Source organism: Copidosoma floridanum, unplaced genomic scaffold (genome assembly GCF_036245765.1).
Source record: "Copidosoma floridanum isolate Cflo_tuat_1 unplaced genomic scaffold, Cflo_Japanese_pri ptg000021l, whole genome shotgun sequence".
Lineage (NCBI taxonomy): Eukaryota > Metazoa > Arthropoda > Insecta > Hymenoptera > Encyrtidae > Copidosoma > Copidosoma floridanum.
This window is the reverse complement of record NW_028321898.1, coordinates 25217715-25240467: the sequence shown is the minus strand read 5'-3', so window position 1 is coordinate 25240467 and position 22753 is coordinate 25217715. Positions and strand designations below refer to the sequence as shown.

General features: G+C 35.2%; 4 protein-coding genes across 4 annotated transcripts; 3 read left to right on the top strand and 1 right to left on the bottom strand.

The window, feature by feature from the left end:
- Positions 1-210: 210 nt before the first annotated feature.
- On the bottom strand, positions 211-8280 carry LOC106637877 (protein big brother). The gene is made up of 3 exons (XM_014350846.3): positions 7887-8280; positions 7528-7719; positions 211-1381 (listed from the first exon to the last, which is right to left on the bottom strand). The coding sequence occupies exons 1-3, from the start codon at positions 8073-8075 to the stop codon at positions 989-991; spliced, it is 774 nt and encodes a 257-aa protein (XP_014206332.1). The 5' UTR covers positions 8076-8280; the 3' UTR covers positions 211-988.
- Positions 8281-10926: 2646 nt separating this feature from the next.
- LOC106637838 (uncharacterized) lies at positions 10927-11797 on the top strand. Its single transcript, XM_014350798.2, has 2 exons — positions 10927-11064; positions 11579-11797. Exons 1-2 carry the CDS (start codon positions 10927-10929, stop codon positions 11795-11797), a joined length of 357 nt encoding a protein of 118 aa, XP_014206284.2.
- A 1894-nt stretch (positions 11798-13691) lies between these two features.
- On the top strand, positions 13692-15825 carry LOC106637873 (peptidoglycan recognition protein 1-like). The gene is made up of 3 exons (XM_014350839.2): positions 13692-13874; positions 14725-15066; positions 15490-15825. The coding sequence occupies exons 1-3, from the start codon at positions 13766-13768 to the stop codon at positions 15684-15686; spliced, it is 648 nt and encodes a 215-aa protein (XP_014206325.2). The 5' UTR covers positions 13692-13765; the 3' UTR covers positions 15687-15825.
- A 2081-nt stretch (positions 15826-17906) lies between these two features.
- On the top strand, positions 17907-20848 carry LOC106637876 (DGAT1/2-independent enzyme synthesizing storage lipids). The gene is made up of 6 exons (XM_014350845.2): positions 17907-18211; positions 18378-18507; positions 18574-18668; positions 18853-19214; positions 19293-19496; positions 19577-20848. The coding sequence occupies exons 1-6, from the start codon at positions 18163-18165 to the stop codon at positions 19718-19720; spliced, it is 984 nt and encodes a 327-aa protein (XP_014206331.2). The 5' UTR covers positions 17907-18162; the 3' UTR covers positions 19721-20848.
- The last annotated feature ends 1905 nt before the right edge of the window (positions 20849-22753 follow it).

Here is a 22753-nt window from a genome sequence, read left to right as displayed (position 1 = left end):
GGCACGCAACAATTGTCAGTTCTGTTGTTACATGAGGGGAAAAAGAGAGGATAAATACATGTACACACGTGTCGTCTGATAAAGTGGCGTGTGTCACCGGAACTTTATTAGCGTTATCATACTGCTTCCTGTGGTTAGACGATACCGAAGTCGACCGCTCTTTACGTGCAATAAAAATAACCATGTCTCTGTCGTCAAAAATTGAATTGATCTTTATTTTTTTTCTTTTTTGTTTGTTCGATTGTTCGTTTGCTTCGAATTGCAAGCTCAATTAATTGATATGCTCCATCACTATATTCCTTATTCGCAACGTGTTAACAAATTTTCAAATGAAAAAACTAAAAATATAAACAAAATCCTAGTTTAGCAGGACTGACATGTATACACAATAATTTACACATACTGGTTTATGTGATTTAAAAGCAATGATCAATAATTTTATTATGAACAGTATAGTATAGTAGTAATCTCATTTTGGTATACATTTTACAAGTGAAATTATATTTATACTATAAATAAACTCTTTACAAATATGTACATACAACAAAATATTACATCCACTGTAGCCTTTTTATGGCTCGATTACACTTAATATAATACATAAACAAAAATGACAAAAAATTAGTTTAAAACGTTCTGGTGGTAAAAAAAAGAGAAAAAAAAAATCGCTTCGAAAAAAAGAGAGAAAAAGACAGTACGAACGCGTATTTGTCATGTATGCGTTAAAATCTACTCCGGAAATCATCGTCTGCTTATTCACGCGCGAGGCGTGAATTTTATCTCTCTTTTATCGTTTTTTTTTCCCTAACTACACGTAACTTTCTCGTAGAAAAGTTTATAGTTGTGATAACATTCTTGTCGCCGATTAAAAAAAAAAAAAAAAACTTAAAAAGTCAGTTCGAGATCCTCTAATGACGTTGGTACCTCGAAACGTATCACGAGAACCCTTTTTTTCCTCCATCGTTCACATGTGTAATAATCACCAGATCTAATACGCGCGCAACCTAACCTCCATCTCGGGATCCTGGCGGTGATTCCCATGTGGCTCGATACCAGTTCCAGGCGCAGCTCCTGGCACGCCAAGATGGGCGTGATGGCTCGCGTGATGGTGGTGATGATGATGGTGGTGGTTTAAATGGTGAGCCGTCGGTAATCCAGCTGCCGCTGCTGCCGACTGGGTACGATAGGAACGATGTTTGTCCTCCATGTCGCGCATACACCGATTGTAGCGTTCGATTTGCTCGCGTAGGAGAGCGTCCTCCTCAGCGGCGCGATCCTCGTCGAATTCCAGACAGGCAAGACCATCCAGACGCTCCAGGTCGATCCAGCCTCGCCACGTCACGCACACGCCATTCATTATCAGGTGGGATTTTATGTGCACCTGCAATTTGACAAAAAAAAAAAAAAAACATATTAATCAATACACTGCCTCAAATATGGAAACAACGTTTGTATCATATATAGAGAAATTTCTTTGTCCCCCGGTAATTTTCAGTCATATTTTTCAAAGGATTTTCCTTTTTTTAAATATATCATGGTAAGAGGAGGAAAAAAAATAATCAATTGAGCGTTACTTTGTCTAACGACGTTGGGTCTAGTTTTGCTAACATAATGAGTCTCTTAGATACAGTCAAAGCATATTTTTTAAATCTTAAATTACAAGTTCTTGTAAAATTGTGACCTAAAATAATATAATTTAGACTAAAGTTCTGTTTGGAGATTTAGTCTTGTCCCTCTCCCAATTATACCATGTTAGAGTTTTACTCAATTGAAGATTGTGATTCTAAATAGTATACCAACAATCAAACCCTGCCACTTATAGATTAATGAATCAGAAAAACAAATTGAAATGTCGTAAAATCAGGAATATATTTTGTTGTGAAAATTTCGTAAATATATTTTTCAACAATGCATCATTCGTCACGTTATGAACACGAAGTGAGGGAAAAAAAAGAAAGGAAGAAGAAGCACGGGAAAAAACGCGCAAGTTTTTTTTTAGCAATCAGTTTGCAAAGGGGGAGGGGGTTCCCCGGACCGGCTCCTGGAATTGAAACATCCCGACGTGCGAGTTCGATCGCCGACTTCCCGTGGCTCGATTATAAGGCAAAACAGTATCCAGCCGTGCGAGCGAGCCTTATGCCCTCGGCCTCGTTCCACCAGTCAAAACACAATATGTGCTTTCTTCTCTTGCAATTACCGACTCTCTTGCTTTTTTTTTTTTTTTTTTCCTCTTTTGAGAAGACCCAATTGACACCTTTTTTTATTATTATTATTCAGCTTGGTTCTCTTTTACCCTCGATGTGCGATGGTTTTCGTTTCATGAAAAAGTGACGCAAACGTGCAGAATTGTGGAATAGGTACATTGGGAAAAAAAAAAAATATTTTTAGTATAAATTGGAACTACCTACTTGCGCGGTAGTACGCTATTTTTAGTGAAATAATGACACACACGACGAAAAAAAAGCGTTCGATTAGACATTGTGTTTTTTTTTTTGTTTTTTTTTTTTTTTTCTAAGGCAGAGAGAGGCGAATCTGGTTCTCAAGAACTATTAGGCTAGAACGATTCCCGAGGAGAGATTTCCGGTGTTGTGCACCCATATAGCCAGACAGACTCTCTCTCTCTCCCTCGACAGAAAATTGCAAGCTATTCCGGATTCTCATAAATAAGAGAGAGAGACTTTCCTCCGTGACTGGCTTTTCGGAGAAAAAAGTAGGTAAAAGAATCACAACGTAACTTCCATAGTCTTCCCTCTGTCTCTCTCGTCCATCATGTGTATTATTTACAGAGAGAGAGAGAAAAATGAATTACACCACTTGTGTATAATTTCTCCACAATATAATTTTCAACCACAATAAATGCATATACTTTTCAAACAAATACTGAAGCAGCACCATACCCACCGATACCAACTTCAGATTCACGAGTAACAAACATTGAATCACGTTTGATTTTATTTGTTATCCGTATCTTCGAGAGTCTCTTATTGTTTAAAAAAGCAGTTTTTTACCAAATCGTGATAAAAAAAAACCATGACAGCAACTCGCTGGCCGTATGGTCTTTTGAACGACGAGAGAGAGAGAGGAAGAAATGGTGAGTGACGAATGTACATAGTGTCCGCTTGTATCGTATACAGCAGCAGTAGTTCTTTCTTTCCCGAAAAAATCGTCCCGGTCACGCCCCAAAGCCCATCCACGTATACCTATTATACGGGCAAAAACAGCACAGCAACAACCGACGGCAGCAGTTGAACAGATCGCCCCACTTACGTCCTACTCGCGTGTCGTGTCCGACGACTACACTATATCCATATGTGCATAGGTAACCAGTGGCCAGTTTGCAAAGGCGTGCGATGCACAAACGCCATAAATTAACGGCAATTGTTAAAAATCATTGAGCGACCGCGTGTGCGTCAGGGGGCGAAGGATAACGAAGGAGAGAGAGAGAGGACGTGCACACACGATTTACATGACTTTTTTGCCCCATCCGTTACTTTGCTCTCTGCCCTAGAATCTACCTTTCTACTGCCATTTTTTTTTTTTTTTTTTTTTTACCAAACATGCAAATGGGCAGCAGCGAAAGGGTTGCCAGACGAAATATCGCCGCTCATTACTACCCCGTAATGGCCGTCACGCCCATATTCACGCGTTTGTTTTTTTCGAATCCACCTCGTGCCTATGCCCATTATATCATGGTGGGAAAAGGGTTGCCAATGGCTGGACCGCGTACGTAGTTGGGATCGCCTTTTTGTTGGTTTTTAACTATCAGAGAGGGGGAGACAGCGTTGATTAATACATGCTCGTTTGCATAAACGCGCGGGGCTCATTGTCCGGAAGCTTTGACGATTCGACCATTTGATTAATTATCACATATGGCCTCTAATGATATAAAAACTGTTGATCTAATTTTTATGTTATCATTGGTATGTAGAATTAACATTACCCCTCCCCCCCCCCAAAAAAAAAAGAATTGCGGCTTAAAGTACAGTCAAAAATTAATATAGCTTTGCATGCTGAGTTTACGTGTATTACGTATAGAGAGCTGCTACCTCATACCGCATATAGCTCAGCGGGTGTGTGTCTGCAAGTGTATATTTTTTGCTCGTGACCTTTTTTCGAGACGTATAAATACCGAGTTGAGAAGGGGACAATGTGATTCAGGTAAGTGAAAAGAAGGTGAAAAGCGAAGAGGGTAAAGGCTGTAAAACTTTGCTAAACGCAGTGCTGTGTGTAGATACATGCAAAGGAAACAAGAGAAGAAGAATCTTTCGGCGAAAAATCGTTCTGCCTCTCTGACGACCCCTGGAGGTGCAGAATAGTGAAACTCGGAAGGTCATGGGATACATAATTTTAAACGAATCTCTGGTACGTACATTTGTAAGACTAGTCCATTTGAAAAATATAATTGAAAAATCTGTATCTCTCTGTGGTCACATAGCATGGCATATTGTCTTATAAGAGAAGCATCTCGATCGACTTGAACAATGCAAGTCTTTCTATCTACTTTTATCTAACCATCGCGTTAACCCCGTAAAAACGTACAGCCCTTATTTAAATTCAAATTTGTGTCAAGTTCAATCACATCTCAAAATGTATGTATGAGTGTACACCCGCTAGCGGATCTTGGTCCACAAATGGCCGTTTTGGCCCCACTGGGCGACGGTACGAGATAAGGCGCCTCCCCCCCCTTACGTGAAAAGTGATGCACGTCGCGATTGATATTCATACGCAGTACTTGAACTTCCATTGTTATCGCGACACGCGCATCTCGCAATTAATGCACACCGTCGCCGCCACGTGCCGCTTTCCCTCGTCTTTCACTGCTTTAGTACTTATCACACAGTTGCGATTCGAAAACAAAAATGGGAATAATAGGTATATCGTATAGCTGAAAAGTGCGATCGAGTAGCGCTTCCGGTAGTTTTGTCAGTTCCGGCCAATTAAAAAAAAAAAAAAAAAAAAACCTTTGCTAGGCTGGTTTTTCATCTGATGTAATTGTTTCAACGTCATCATCACAGTGTATACTTTAATTGCTTTGTTAATTTTCGTGGGATGGATGAAAATCAATGGAAGATGATGGGGGAAAAAAAAATGCCTAGTAGACTTTCAAAAAATCCCTTGATAGAACGCGCGCCTTGGGGTATACATACACCATGTCCTGTAAAACAACCGGGGAAGTATCAGAAAAAGAAGATGTATATACCTGTGCAGTGTGCCCTATACAGTAATACAGTCCTCAAAATTTATGAGTGTACAGGGGGAGGGGGAGAGAAATCTGAGGCCCAGCATGACTTTTCGGAAGGACGTGACGGTCCTTTCCGTTCGTCCTTTCAGTTTCAATAGAAAAAAAGGCACTAATTGTCTTAAATTGCCGGCAGTCTAGTCGCCCTCTCTCTCGAGCGTGAGTACCTCTCCGGAACATATGGCTCGCTCGGACGCTTGTATATATATGGACGGTAGGCATACAGAATGGGATCTCTCTTTCTGGCCTTTTCTTTAGCTCCTTTGCTTTTATTCGAGATTGTCCGAGGGTTCTGTAATTGCTTTGACAAAAGCCACGGAAAGGAAGATGCGCGTGTACGCAAAACGCAATCAGATGCGATTCTCAAGACGTATACTCTTATACGATGCTGTCTGTGGAGATGTTTCGTAACATTAATCCAGAGACAAATGTATAACCAGTGGTGAGTAACAATTATTTGCGGGGTGGTTTTACCTCATCGCTTCGGGGTGGTTTTACCTTCGAAAGATGATATAAAAGTGGCGCAACATTCGCTAAATCAATTCAAAGCCAAAAAGAGGATCATTGCTAGATGGAGCTTTTAAACATTTGTTCGACATGTTTTTTTTTCGTAGTCATTACGTGGTATCCTCGTGTATTTTTTGTTATTTTCATTTACAGTGTTCCCACATCTTGGAAGGCTTTACCAAATTTTTGTAAAGACCTGATGTTGCAAGTTTTTTTAAAGCAAGAATCTTCATGAACGAATATTTTTGGCAGTGCTCCTTGAGATTGATCATAACGATGTCTTCCTCGTTATTTTATGTGGAAAAAAAAAAAAAAAAAAAAAAAAAAAAAAACAACGATATCTCTAAATGAAAACATCGAGCGCTTGAACTATTTTCGCACAACAGCATCTCATCGAGCAGAGAGCAAAACGTTTCAAAAAAGAATTACACCGAGTCAGATGACCGTCGCACAAAAAGAATTGTCAGTCAGGCAGAGAAAAAGAGGGGGAGGGGGGAAACGAAAAAAAAAAAAAGAAAAAAAAAAAAAAACCAAAAAATTTCTAAAATCTCACGGAGCGACGTGCAACTTTCCAAAGCACAACTAAACACATAAAAGTGCAGCATCACCCGGACACCCTGCGCGCACAGTGCACCATCCGTCTCTCTCTCTCTCTTCCTGCGTTCCGTTACGCGTCCCGTTCAGGTTCTTCCTCTGCCTCGCTCTGCGGGGGTGCGGCGACTTTTCCTCCCTGGGCTTTCACAGTCCCCGTTTCCCGGAACGCATTTCTCGACTTTTACGACCTCCCCGGCGCTCCTTTGTCGCCGTCGCTCGCAATTGTGTTTACACGTGCATCCGTGTGCTACAGTCATCGGGAAATGTCTTGTTTGCACCCCTCCCTCCCTCCCCCCGACAGAAGAAGGAAAAAACGAGACGCGAGAGAGAGCGACGGGTGATATATTGCCCGGGCACCTACTTCTCTAATTGGCGCTCGAGTGCCCGGGGATGCACGGATTTTCACCATTAACCTCCGGAGAGCAGCCATTGCCGAACGAATTAGGTTAACCATCCCTAAGCGATGCTCCGAATCTGCGGAAAAAAAAATAGGTCCTCTCGTATCCAGGGGGAGGGGAAGAGCGTTTTGCTGGTCGGATGCGTGGGTGTAGGTGTGAGTCGTATGTGTAGCCTGGCTGGGACGGCGATCGATGCGTGCGAAATTTACTGGGCGCGCGCTTGCGCGTGGAAAAGGGAGGACGACGCCCGGCCCGGGGGTGGCTTTTGTATATATACATGTATAAGCGGGGGAGACGCCATCGCTATGCTGCTTGTACATTATACGTGGAGATCGATTGAGACCCGAGGAAACGCGGCGCCATTGTTCGCTCGTGGCTTGGCTCGGGGTTTTTTGCCAATTTTTCTCTCGTTCGCTGGGGGTGTCTGTTTTTTGCTTCGAGTATTTTTTTTTTTTCCAGATTTTCAAGCGAATCCGAGTAGCTGAGCTTGCTACTCCATAACACTCACATATGCAGTGTGTACTTTGTTACCTCGACAAAGAGTGAAAAAAAAATAAATAAATAAACGACAAATTGGCATGTATTATTTTATTGATTACTTTCGCCTGCTTTTCTTGCAATGATTCGAATGAATTATTTTTTTCATTTGTGTCTCTAATTCGGCTAATTGTTTTCTCTCTCTCTTTTTTGAGGTAGCGTACAGCACTTGTTCTTTAAAAGGCAATGCATTTAATTGAAAATGTATGTGTGATTACAAGTTAACGGAACATAAAAATTGTGTTATCTTACCTTCCCGTGTTCCTTGTCAAAGTCACATTCTCGCGGATCGCCCCCAAAGTTGCCGGAACTAACGCCAAACACGAGCTGGAGGTTCGTGCCTGTGCCGGCGAAGGCAATCTCCGTGTGGCCCTCGCGACACCCGTTCTGAAAGCGAATCTGACGCTCCTCCAGAGGACGATCCCGGTGGCTCGTGTATTTTACCTGGCGGATTTTTTTTTTTAAAGGAAAAGAAAAAAAACCAATGTATTTCCATCACTTTTGCGACAAATAAGTAATTTAAAAACAAATAGGAAATATCCCGATAAAAAAAAAAAAAAAAAAAAAAAAAAAAGGTTAAAAGAAAATGAAAGGAATTAATGGCCACTTACGTCACTCTCGCGGCTGAGCCGCCTGAAGAGCTCGTCGTTCTCGAACTTGTTCTTCTGGTCGGGAACGACCCTTGGCATTCTGAACAAAAATTTGGGCCTGGGCTGCTCGTAGATGCCCATACCGTCGAACGGCAACACCCCCATGCCCAGGCCTGCCCCCGTGTGGTCGCTCATCGCGTGCATCATCATGACGCTGGGGAAGCCCTCGCCGCGTCCCAGGTCCACTTTCAATATTTAAACGCTCGCGCGTTTATTTACCAGTGGGTATGGTCGTTTTATTGCCACAGGAGTACTTATACGCACTCACGAAACCTTCACTACCGCTCCCACAATTTTTGTCCCCGATGCACGAAACTCGATGCAATAAAAGTAACAACAAGGTGATTAAAAAAAGAAAAAAATTATTTGTTTTTCTTTTCTTTTTTTTTTTCAATCGATCCGCACGCGTGGGCACGGGGTACGCGAGAATAGCCCACTGATGTCCCGAAGGAGACTGAATCGGGTGTCGTATGCGGTGAGTCGAAGCGCAGGGCTTTTTTCGTGGAGAAAACTGCCGCCACGCCCACCGAAACCCCCTCCGCTTCGAGGCAGAACTCGTTTGGCCATGGGTTGGCCAGAGTTTCCGGATAGTGGGGAGTGCCAAAGTACGGCCCACTCCGATGGACGCGAGAACCTATATATATGTATGTATGGTACACTGGCTTATGTAGTTTCAGTTTTTTTTTTCCTTTTTTTTTTTTTTTTTTTTTTCAGGGGTTCAAGGGGTGTATGTAGGATATTTTTATACATTGGTTGGGAGTCGTAAAATTCGCTGAAGGTTTTTTTTATGCAAGACTAGGCACTCGATTATTTTTTTTTACTATTTAAATATAACATTAAATAATATTAGGATGAATAAAAAATTAAACAATGAAAGATAACCGCAACAGAGACTTACGTTTGTTTCGAAAGGGAGAAATAAGTATCATGTGTGCAAATTTACAAATTAATTTTAATGATACATGTACATACATATATATTCACGCTTTTGCATGCCGTACATAAAAATATATGCTAATTGTTTTCTATTTACTGATTTTCCTCATAAACGTGGTGATTCTTGCAATAATTCAAAGGTGGTGCATGAATTTGTCTCGCGATATTTTTCAATGCTTTTTTCAACACTCTAAACTGGACGAGGGCCTAAAAACAGTTTGGAGTACGGTTTAACAAATTACAAATAAGTTTTTACGTAAGGCATCATTTGCTATCTAGTTAGAAAAGAAAGAGCCATACCTATTAAAGATTAGCTTATAAAGACTCAAAAATTAGAAGCATTAAGGAAACCTTTGCAAAAATATTCTTTAAAGATGAAATAATAACCACTGTCCACCACCATCAATAACCACCATCATCAAGATATAGCAACAGAGATATGAATATGCAGAGGCAACTGTAAACAGACAAAAACAGAGAAACTTGAGAGTTCTGTATAAAATATTATGAGACAAATAATAAGTTGTATAATAATAATATATATTGTAACAAAATAATAAATATAGAGATAGAAACATGCAAACGGTATCGTAAATTTGGAAAAAAAAACTTTAAATAATAAACAAACGAATGTTTAGCAATAATGAGACGTAGTGATGGAAAGACAATGTATAAGGAAAATAAGACAATAACAGTATAGAAATAACTAGGGTTTGCAAATAATAATAGTAAAATAAGATCAAATGAAGAGATAGAAAAAAAAGATTATTATTATTATTATTTGTAAGGATGGTTTGATTACTAGAAAAAAAAGATGTCTTCACATTAATAAAATGTTGCTTAAATTATGCATAAAAGCTGATGTATTATCTTACTGACGCAAATTGATAAAACAGGACCATTCAAAACAGTATTGTTTAATGCACAAAGAATATTTTTTGTGTCATATAGTTTAACAATAATAATAATAATTATACTATTTACTGTTGTTGTTATTATTATTATTATTATTATTATTATTGTTATTATTATTATTATTACTATTATTATTACTATTATTATTTGTTATGAACATTAAAAATGTAAACAGTTTTAATATCGAAAATACATAAAAATAATTTAAAACTCGCAGAGATGATGGTTTGCTTTAATTAAATGTTCAAAAAATACCAAACAGTGAGTACATGAATATTACACAATGCGTAAATAAACAATAGTTTAGATAAAAGTGCATGAGGTTTAGATGTAACACCGAGCAAACGCATTGCAAATAAAAATTAAAATATTTCTTCAGACTTGATATATTTTAAACAAGTATGTATTTTGTAATTAGTATTTTTTCAAGTACATATTTAAAATTAAAAAATTGTGTGCAAATTATAACACAAAATTTGTATGGATGAGAATCTTGACAGATTATTTATGTTACATTTTAGTGACAAATAGCACTAAGTTCAGCTTTAATTCCAGCAAATATAGATAAAAGAAAATGTAAGTGATGATACCAATGATGTAAACACAAACTTAACTGCATGATTGCTTGCACAGTGAAAAAAATTGTCATGATTGCGTAATCACAAAAGCTGTAATTATAATTGTCTTAAAAAGTAAATCCATTCAAAATAAAGATTCTTCTTTAAAATTTATTTTTTATTTCTCGGTGAAATGATACAACTAAATTAATTTGTTAAAATTATTTCTGGTAAAATAATCAAGTTTAACAATATACTTGAGTGGAACAATTAAATTAAACGTAATGAAAGTAGGCTTAACATAACATAAGAATCACAAAAATTAAGTTGAAGAAAATTCTACGAAAATTGCGCGATCTCTTTTCAATCGGATGCATCGTAAAAATTACAGGAAAATGTTTGAAATTTATTTCTGATCAAATTAAGTATATCCTATGCAAGCGGATACATGAGCGTTCCCGTGGTATCGTGGCCACGGAAACCAAATATACACAGCGTGTATCGAACAAACAGTTCAAAGCACAGTAGATACAGTGATCCAAACAATTGGCAAGTTTCCAAGTAAAAAAATCATTGTTTTGCGTACATGTACAATGTCCACATCTCGTAAAAGTAAATCTGCAAAATCTCGCGGTGGTGAATCACATGATGGCAAATCTATAAAATCTCGTCAATGCAAATCTGCCACGTACAGCTGGGAGCAACACTCCTTTGAACAGCATCGCTCGAGAGTAAGCTCTAATTATTTTTATTAACTAAATTATGTTTATGATTTGGTATGTAAAAGTGCTTAGTAACAACGCGAAAATGATTAACAATCTTTTAGTAAGTTTAAAAATATCTACTGAAAAATTGAACAAAAAATTGTTATAGTTTTTAAAAAATAAATTCATCGACAACCCTTTGATAAAAATATAATCCGAATTATTGGTTTATTACGTGTACAAAATTATTGCTCCTAGAAAAAAGTTTTATTTATTTTTTTTTTTTTAATCGAGTAAGGCATTTAAGCTACATTCGTAAAATATTTTTATAAACTTCTTATTTTTAAATAACCATCTAGTAATGCGTGAAAAAAAAAAAAAAAAAAAAAAATCGTACACCAACAAACTTGCGATGCCATCTAAATTACTAAAGGTACACTGAAGTATTATACTATCGGCTGATAAGTTAGGCTTCTAGAAAAATTATGATATTAATTAATATACTTAGGTAAAAAACAAATTGCGTTGCATTTGTGTACAGGTTCGGCAGGCAACGCCAACGGTAAACATGAAAATGCCCGAGTACAGACCTCACGTGAGATATGATGCAAAAAGAACTCAGTTGGAAAGAGAGCGGCAAGCCCAGATTGCTCGGGACAATTTTATCCTCTTTAAACGGCTAACGGACATCATGAATGGCAAGCTTCAGCGCAAGTATCCCATTACCCAAGCAAAGTCGATGTGCATCAAGACTCGATGAAAACACGTGTATTTGGCCATTTACATCATTTTCACACCATTAGTATATTAGTGTTCGTGTGAATTTATATTATTCGCCATATAAATCCATCACCATCCATATCACGCATATTTTCATTTATTTAACAAAAAAGCATACAATCGGACTGGTTGATCAAGTCAAACCTTTTTTACTGCTTACAACTGTACTTTTTACAAAGCGTGAACAAACATTTGTATCAAAACGTTTTCAATAAAAATATTTCAATGAGACGGTAATTTTATTATCAATTGATCAAAAAGGGAAAATTGACGCTTTCACCACGAAATTAATGTAAATATTGTTTTTAATTTTTAAAAAATTCTGATGTATATATAAGTAGTTTTTATGACTATTATTAAAGGGCTTATCTGTAGAACTGAAACGCCAATCGATCATTAAATAATATTCAACAACGAGAGAAAACAAGTAACTAAATTGATGGAATACACTTAGGTCGTGCTTCTAAGGCACAATCAGCGCATCAGGTGCTGGACCAAAAAGTGTTATTGAAAATGCGAGATTTTACTTTATTCTCAATAATTAAGTACACATTTTTTTAAGGAATTTAAAAAAGCTACTACTGTAAAATAAATTTTTTATTATTCCACGAAACATATTTAATTCTAGACAAAAGCGTATAGTTAAAAGAAGTGCTTTTTGTAACAACAAAAACCTTTAAAAAAATTTTTTCTTTTGATTTAATTATCTGTTGAATTGGAAGTATTTACTTTAAACTTTTAAAAAAATGTGAGATGGGGTCTTACGGGTTGTATATAATAGTATTAATTATGTGGTTATGATGAATGTACTAGTGATTAGTAGTAATGATGGTGATCTTTATCATGATGTCGATGAAAAATGATGATGAAATAATAACTGTATCATTGACAATGACCATGACGGTGTTCATATTGAAGATGACCAAAAGTAACTACATCAATAATATGTCAAAAAATTATTAGGACATTCCAATAGCTCTCTAGTTACCGATTTGAAAGACAATATGGATAGATGCCTCGTTACGTTACCACACCTTACTTTGTTCCGCGATACTGAGTATAGGTATAGCCGTGTTATCATTAAATAACCTTATTTATAGTAACTGTTATCACACCGCAAGATAAATGACGAGTACTTGGTACACTGATTCCTCCCATCTGCCGTAATTAAAAAAAACCGATTTGTTGTGCTTGGATTATTTCAAAACTCGTTGAAATTCACGAATAAAGTCGTCATCGATGCATTTGATTTTCAACGTCAATGCATCAGTCGATCTTCATTCATTCAATATATTCAGGGTAAAAGGGATGAATAAAACCTCAAGCAGAGCATGTTTCCCACGCAAGGTGATTATACCTCACTAGCCTCTTCGGCCCATCGGAGCTTATTTTCAAATATCACGTATACTTAGCTCTACGACTATATTCACGACAATTTGTAAAAAAACACTTTACGCAATAAATAACGAAACTTTGATTATTCCTCATAAATCATATATAAACGTGTCAACATATATTTTGTTGTTATCTCAGATAATCTTACAGCTGTCTTATGTAATCTGATCGACCAAAAAAAGTGCATAATCGATTACAAATAATTTTTGTTAATAAATCGGCAACGCGGTACATTATTCAAGTGCATTTTTATGAGCGCATGGGACATCATAGTCACCAGCCAGTCGAAGATAAATGGAAAAATAGCATTTTCCGCAGTAATAAAACAATTACATTTTTAACAATTCTACTTATGTCAGCTGCGGTGTAATTTGCAGAAGCGGCAACAACACTTCCGACCACGATCGTTAACTTAATACAAAATCGGGGAGTCCCAAGAAATACTGTCAGCCATGCAGTTGGAGCTTGTCAACTTTAACTCTTCAGTAAACATTTACTCTTCGGCTCGTGCTTTCCGAACTTTGTTACCGCGTTACAACTTTAAAATAAGTACATGCATAATACATACTGTACTCGCGTGAAAATGGAAAAGCGTAGTTTTTTTGCAATTGTTTATCTGTTGTACGTTTTTTTCTCGTACGTTGGTGCTCAAAGTGACAAGGGTATCGTAAGTTGTAATTTTTTTTTTTTTTTTTTTTTTTTCATAAGTGAAGTGTGTTACTTAATCTTACTCAATCATTTGTGCATCTGGTGATTTATTGCGTTTACATAAAAACTCGCGTGTAATTGTAAACGTTCCTCATTCATTTTTATGAAAAGTATGTTGACATGGACTTTTTTTTGCTCGGTTAAGTCATGGCCAAGGTAAAAGTACTACTTAGTTGGTGGAACGTAAAACGAAATACGTAGTCTCATAGAGAAAACTTTTTTACCGTGCTCTGTATCTTTCATCATAATCGTAGGTTTAGCCCTAGTTTTTTTATTTAATTGTAAAAAAAAACAATAACACTATCTTGCAGTACTAAAAATATGTGCGGAAAATAACTAGTCCAGTCTACCGGAATAAAATTATTTTTTTGTGGGCCTACGTTTATTAAAGTTATTTTAGGTAGCAAAAAAAATAATCTTTTTTAAATCTTTTTTCGTCAAGTAATTTTGTAAAATTTTAAAACAAATACCTGCTACAAACATTTCGTGCCGTAATAATGAAACATTTTATTTACTTGTGTAAACTACCTATGACGCCTTTACAATCGAATGTGAAGTAATTTTTATGTTTATGCCAAAGCACGTTTTTACAATAACTTTAGAAAATTATTCACTATTTTTCAACGATACAATAACGAAAAAAAAAAAAAAAAAAAAAAAAAAAAAATGCATGCACATTTGACATTGAACTTTATAAAACACCTTAGTTTATTTTTTGCCAAGAGCTTCTAGCTCGTGCAAGTGCAACAAATAAATTAATAAATATTAAAAAAATAAAACAACCATGATTTCATTTGTTATAAGCAAATTCTGCAACACAATGTCCTCGTGTGATAACACGTGCCGAGTGGAAAGGTTGCAAGCCTCGTTCGAGAGAAAAAATGCCACTCACGCCAGTACCTTACGTAGTAATCCATCATGGTGGTATTGCCAAGTACTGCCATGATAAAATCACCTGCTCGGAGATAGTACGCTCTTATCAGAAACTCCACATGGACGAGAATCATTGGGTCGACATTGGATATTCTTTCGTTATTGGAGAGGATGGGAACATTTACGAAGGTCGTGGTTGGGACAACGTTGGTGCTCACGCACCCAAGTACAACAACCAGAGCATTGGCGTTTGCATCATCGGTGATTTTACGAGTACGTATGGATTGCAATTTTTTTTTTTTTTTTTTCGTCTATGGTATTACCTCCTTTAATATTTCCGGGAAAAACATTGAATTATATAACTGGGTCTGTTGTTAATAAATTAGCGTACATTGAACGGTTCTTTTGAATATTGTATACTATTTCCTCTTATGAAGCAAATTACCAAGCTTAACAATAATTAGTCAATATGTACTTGTTCGATCAATCACTTTTATAAATGAGGTTTATTAAAATGTTTGCTTGCTAATTTTTCACGTTCTTTCGGTGATAATTAATAATTAAATCGATATAAATACATCCACCATGGTGATAAATTTGCATATCGTTATGTAAATAATTGAATATGCTATTGTTTTTAAGAAAAATTGTAAAAAGTCATGAACAATCATCAAAAATGTTGTTTGTCGATTACAGAATTTATGCCAAACGGGGCTGCGTTGAGGGCACTGAGTTCGCTCGTAGAGTGTGGAGTTAATTTTGGCAAAATAAGCAAGGATTATCGTGTGGTGGGCCACAGACAAGTGCGGGATACCAAGTGTCCGGGTGAGACTTTCTACCAGTACGTGCAAAGTTTGCCTCAATGGGCTAATAACCCTGTGCCGACAGTGTGATGCGAAAAATCTGTGCAAAAATAAATTTATCCAATGCGTTTGAGTAAATATTTTTTGTCAAAATAACTGTGTGATTACTTAGTGGTTGTCAAGGTTTATTTGCAGGATAATTTTAAACTTATTTTAAATTTGAATTTGTTTTTTTTTTTTTTTTTTATTTCCAGTATTGTTGATCTTAAATAGTTTTGATTAGTAAATTTTCCAATTATTTGTCTAAAGTATTATTTTAGCATAAAACGATACTTCTAAGATGTATACAACTTGTTAGCTGAATAATTTTTAATCTGATAAGAGTTTATGATTTCATATCTGAAAAATTGCATTTTTCATTTTTTTTTTTTTTTCAATCAATGCAATATTAAAGCTTATGCTGTAATCGCGTGTAATAATCTGAACAAAACACGATGGAAATGATAAAAACGACGTAATTGTGATGACGCGCAGTTTGCGTAACTTTTGAATTGGACTTTCGTCACCACAACAAATATAAAAAAAAAAAAAAAAAAAAAAAAAAAAAAAAAAAATTCGAATGTATGTATGACTAACAAGTAGTCTAAGTTGTTCTAAAAATAAAAGTACATCCGAGTTAGAAGATGTTAATTCCATTGCACTTATTTTGGAAATAATAAATTTCAGAATACATATATATATTTTAGTAATCTGTACACACTTGCCATAAAAGTTTATTACTTGTTTATTTTAATTTTTCAGATTATAAAATTACATGTAAAATTTAAAGAAATAACATTTATGCATACCTTTTGTCTCACTTCCCAAGAAATTACATAAGTAAAGCGATATAGTAGTTTCATTAAATAATTATTATACTTCATGTTTCTACAAAAAAATTTTTAATTCTACAAAATTTTAAGATATTCATGGTTTTATGCATCACTATTCAATAATAATTTAATAAATTAATAATTATTAGTCAATAACTAATATGAAATTTTAGAAAAGTATAATAAATCAAACAATTAAATTAATAATACGATATCATTATGTTACATTAGTAATATCCATAAAATAATTAAATTAAAAAATTTAATCGTGGTAATATAAATCATAAAAACTCTACAAAAAATTTCTCCACCTTGAATTTTTCATAAATATTGATTATATCAGCCACTACTAACTCGTGCTCAAAATTATCAATATAGATAAATTTATTTGTTGACAAATTTAATTCTACAATATCGTATATATTAATATTGCGTTGAAATACATACGTAAATAAAAGTTATTGATAAAAATGAGTGGTTGTTTGGCCAGAAAAAAATTAATTTCAAAGAGTTAAACTTTCATTATTAGCACGAAAATTATAGAGAGACAAGTTAGTAAATAATTAATAAATTTACACTAATTTTAATTTAGTTGAAGGTATTATTTGTAAATTATAAATGAATGTAATTACAAAATTTTATTTTACGTGCTTCTACACAGGTACCTTTAATTATTCTGTTAAACTGAAAATAATGATAAAAAAAAAATTCTCTATCATACAGTTATATTTTTAAAATTAGAAAAATTAGGAAAAATACAAATTCATCAATGAATTTATAAGTTTACGTCAAATCTGTTACATTTTTAAATTTCAGTCACTCAAAATGAGGTTTTTTTTGTAATAAGTGAGAAAAAACTGTAACTTAGTGTAATATTATTATGTATTTGGTTTCTGAACATATTTGATTTTTCAGGCCAGTTGGACAAAGTTGACAATCAGTTGTGAGTTTATTTACAGGATTTTTTGTAACAGTGCAGCCAAAGCTTTTCTCATGGCTCAAGTCATTTTTCGTATTACTAATCGAATGTTTAAACTTAGATTATTATCATTAAAAAAGTAAAAAAAAATAATCACCGATGCAAACAAAGTCTCACATTTTTCGCACATTTTTGCAATGCAACTTCGCAAAACCGATACACACAATCACAAAGTGAATCGGTCTTAACAATTTTTTAAAATACTTTAAACACTTGAGGCTTGCGTTGAGGATGCACAAGACCCCAAGGAAAAAAAGGCCCTCGGGAAAAGTCAGGAATTATTACTTTTAACTTTTTATTGACTTTTTTTTTATTCACCCGATGCCATCAGGCACGAACGAACCTTGAGTCGGGTATATATGTATACTTTTGTTTATATATGTGAACGCACACGTGCAGTGAGAGAGAGAAAAATCAAAGAGAGAGTGAGAGAGTGTCACACACATATGTCAACAACAACAACAGCTGTTCGAAAATACGTCTTCTGCAGTGGTTGATTAACACGCAGCACGATTGCGCTTATATTGTTAATTTCGAGCATTGTTTGCACAACCGGTGTACTATTGCGAAGTGACTATGAAAATGACACGATGAAATATAATTATTCACCCGCACTGCCGCGCGCTCGTTTCACTGTTTTCGGTGAATTGACAATTATTTTCCTTGCCTTGTGACATCCAGAGCCTTTAAAGGGCTCCCTTGAACATCAATAGCAATGCTCGCCATTATTTCCAGTGCTTGGAATTCGTTTGAGGGACTGATAGGTAAGTTGTTTCTGTTTTACTTTGTAGAACTCACTATTTTTTTCATTCACCAGTAGGTATGTGTTACTTTTAACGTGTACTTTACATCTACCTCCTGAATTATGCATAGCCAAATAATCATGACTAGTTTAATTTTCGTTGTATAAAAAATGTCTTAATTTTTCAGGTGACTACATAGACATTGATGTTACACTATGGCTGTTGATGCCTTTATTGATAACCTTTTTGCTTCCACTGGTGATTGTTATACTCTTGTACATCACTGCTTTGATACTATATGTTTACAGACTGCATAGGTAAGTAGGGATCGGTTGGGGCTTTGCCTTGCTTACAAGTCTAAATGATGACTTGTCTGGTTTCAGGCATCGATTGAGAAATGCTTATGGAACTGACTGGAGAAATGCATCCCGCAGTGTAGTTGCTGCCGTTTGGGACGCACACGGATGGATATGGCACGGTAGGAAGAAGCAAAAAGTATCAAGAAGTTATTATAATTCCGTTAGTTTTTCTTTTGCTATCCTGATTTTCATTTTTACAAGTGGTCTCATTCTTTCAATTTCATCTATCTATGATTGTCTACCTTCTACATTTTTCTAGTCGTTCAATTATACATTTTTTGTTTATTTTTTGTTGTTAAACAGGTTACGAAGTAGTTGGCATTGAAAACATTCCAACCAATGAGCCAGTACTGTTTGTTTATTACCATGGAGCAATTCCTGTAGACATTTATTACTTCATATCCAAAGTGTTTTTATTCAATTCAAAACTGATACATACAGTTGCTGACAAATTTTTATTCAAATGTCCTGGTTGGCCTATTATTTCTGACGTTTTAAAAGTCATACCAGGAACAATTCAAACATGTTCAGCACTTTTGAAGGAGGGCAATATGCTTGCAATTTCACCTGGTGGTGTCTACGAAGCTCAATTTGGAGATACCTACTATCATACCATGTGGAAAAAAAGACTTGGATTTGCAAAAGTGGCCTTGGATGCCAAAGTAGTAAGTATTTGTCTACCACTATTCATTCATAACCGGATAATTATTTAAATGCTTAATAATAGACTTTCATTTACATAGGCTATAATTCCAATATTCACAAAAAATATTAGAGAAGCATTTAGAACAATAAGCTGGGGGAGACGGTTTTGGTTAAGGTTGTATGCTGCAACTAGGTTCCCTTTTGTTCCGATTTACGGAGGTTTTCCAGTTAAATTGAAAACTTTCATTGGTAAACCCATACCATACGATGGAAGTCTTACTCCTGAACAATTACAATTAAAGGTACCGTGCAGCTTAGTACTTATTTGAAACAATAATCACTTTAATTGTTTAATTTATAAGTTTATTATTTTTTATCAAAGGTAGCTACAGCTCTTCATGATTTAATACGTCAACATCAAAAGATACCTGGAAGTATATTACGTGCGTTATTAGAACGATTTTATGATTATGATAAGAAACCTTATGTCTCCGAAGATACTGCGGTAAAACTGAGAATAGAATAAATCGTTATTTTATGTGCTAAAAAGGTGTGGAAGGTTAGTCTTTTTCAAGTTTGAGAAAATTTTTATTTCTTTGATGACTTGTTTTTACAGCTCATGATTAAAATACTTAATACATTAATCGGTAAGTAGTGTGTTTCAAGCATTTTATTAGAAAATTTTTATTATTTTTTGTAAATTTATTTATTATAAGCTTGCGTTCGGTCATCGACGGTTGGGTAGTCGATATTTAGCGGTGAAGAGATGAGTTTTATATTTCATTTTTGTGGGCAAAGGTAGTGCAATAGTTCCTCATTAAAAATTATTATAAAAATTTTTAAAGTATTATGGAGAAGGTGCGTGAGAGCGACACTGACAAATTTGAGTCACAAGCATACATAATTTTCACTAGTGGTTGAAATTACTTCAAATATACTACAGTTATAAATGTCGTACTTTTGAAGCAAATATGTTGATTGTTATTTCAAAACTCGAATCTCAAAAAGCTGAAATGTTTTAATAAGTCAAATCAAAACAAGTATAGTTTTCTGCAACCATGTATGTGTAATACTAATTATCAATGTAGCCATATGACATTTTGCAAAATCTTCATGTCAAAAATTATCCACGGACAGAAGTAAATGTGATATTAAAAAAAAATTTTAACTTTCTAACATTCCGCTTCATTTTACAACATGTCAATAATACGTACTACGTATTACAAACAGCTTTTTTATTGTCTTTCCACGGATGTAATGATTCAAATGTCATTATTAATACATAACTACCCATCATGTATGATAATCAATTTTGTAAGAAGCCATTATTAATTAATGAACTACCCGCTAATGGCTTGAGTAAAGAAAGAATTTTTCTATGCAAATATTATAGTCAAGTATTGTCAAATATTTACGTAGTAACATTTGAATACTTGAAAAAAAATTACATTAAATACTCATGATAAATGTATCATGAATGGTTTGATAAACGATAAAAAAAACTGTAAAGTACTTAAATACATACATTATGTGTAAGTATGTGTGCGCCATATGTATCTCATTATGTATGTACAGATACGGATTGTTTTGTACTAATTTAACATGTATTTATTGTTTTTATACGTGAAACGTTCAGGAAAAAAATCAAATAAAGAATGTGGAGTGAAACTGAGTTTTTTTGTGCAAAGAACAAATTTTTGTCTTATAATTTACCCATAGAATTTCAACTGGTCTAACAAATAGATTTGCAGTGTTTGAAGCAAATTTTGGATAGTTGGCCCCAAGCAGCAAAGATGACTTCAATTTTATCGCATAGGTAATGCATCAAATGCAAATAAATTATAAATATCAAAATTTTTACTATTTACGTAATTTTACCAATCAAGGAAGATTCGCGCGTGATCATCATCGACATAGTAGGGATTCGGCTTACCTATCGTTGGATGTCGGTTCAACAGGACCCCTAGTTAACGTCGTATTGGTGGCCGCGTCATGACACGCAAATATTAATCAGTCGAAAAGAGACAACCGAAGAAAAAAGGTCTTAAAAAGAAGCAGTCACACGAAAAGTCTCATACAAGAATGGAGCATTGGATCTCACTTGATCAGAGAAGGTTGGGTTCTTTGTTTACTTATAACACTTAAAATTTACATCTCTGTAATAAATGTATTTTTCAATTAGTGAGATCCGATACTCCATTCCTAGGAGACTCTTCGTGTGGCTGCTTCTTTTTAAGACCTTTTTTCTTCAGTTGTCTCTTTTCGACTGATTAATTTACGTGTATATTTGATCGTGATTTACGATTTCTGTAACACAAATTTTGTTATGTACATATTATATAAGTTAACTGTTTATTGGAAATCTAAAGTTGAAGGGCTGTTCTTTCATTAGTTAATGGTAAAACGTCAAGAGTATTGTAATTTTGCAAATATTGTTGATTTTATGAGCCATATGAGATAAGTAGAATATTCATGGTTTTGAAGGTCGATTTTAAGATAAAAGATCAATTGTAAACTTGCCGCAAGTAGCACAAAAAATGTTAACTTTATATTATCTATCTATAAGATTCGTTGCGGCTGGTTTATAACTATAATAAAGTGACTTCAGTGTAAGTAGCGATAATTATATGGCTATCAGTTATGCCATGAGAGGAGAGAAAAGGTTATTTGATGTTTCGTCCCGGGAGCACGCCAGGACTCATCAGTAAGGCTGATGACGTGCTCCCTGCCTTAGACACCTATATCGGTGGGGATACCCTAGCTCAATCTTAAACGCCCTTATATAATAACCAACATGAAATCCGGGCACTTGCGAGAAGGTCGAGTGACATGGTTAGACGCCTAGCGGATGGTTGGAGAAGGACGGAGAGCCGAAGTGTACGTACATGTGTGTGAGAGGGTCCCCACAATTATTTTGGATCAGCGCCATCTAGCGGTCTTTGTTTTTTGGCCAAAAGTGGCTCCTAAAATTCTCAATCAGAGCAATCAGGATTAGAGCCATTTAATCAACTATAAACCAGCCGCAACTCATAATGAAGCTATAAAATAAAAAAATAACGATACATGTGTTTTTAGCGGCAAGTTAACAATACGTCTTATGCTTGAAAATTTATCTTCAAAAGCACAAACACATAGGAGGTCGATTTTTTGGTAGAAAATAGATTGTTATCTTGACGCCAAAAACACATGTATTATTATTTTTTCATTTTATAGCTTCATCATGAGTTGCGGCTGGTTTATAATTGACTAAATGGCTCTAATCCTGAATGCTCTGATTGAGAATTTTAGGAGCCACTTTTGGCCAAAAAATAAAGACCGCTAGATGGCGCTGATCCAAATAACTATTGCTATTTACAGCAAAGTCACTTTGATAATTACAAACCAGCCGCAACTAATCTTACAGATAGATAATAAAAAGTTGACGTAGTTTGTGCTGTTTGCGGCAAGTTTACAATCTATTTTTTACCCAAAAGTCGACCTCCAAAAATATAGATATTCATATGGTTTATTGAAATCGACCATATGGCATTACTTAGTAGTAATTACTTTAATTACTACA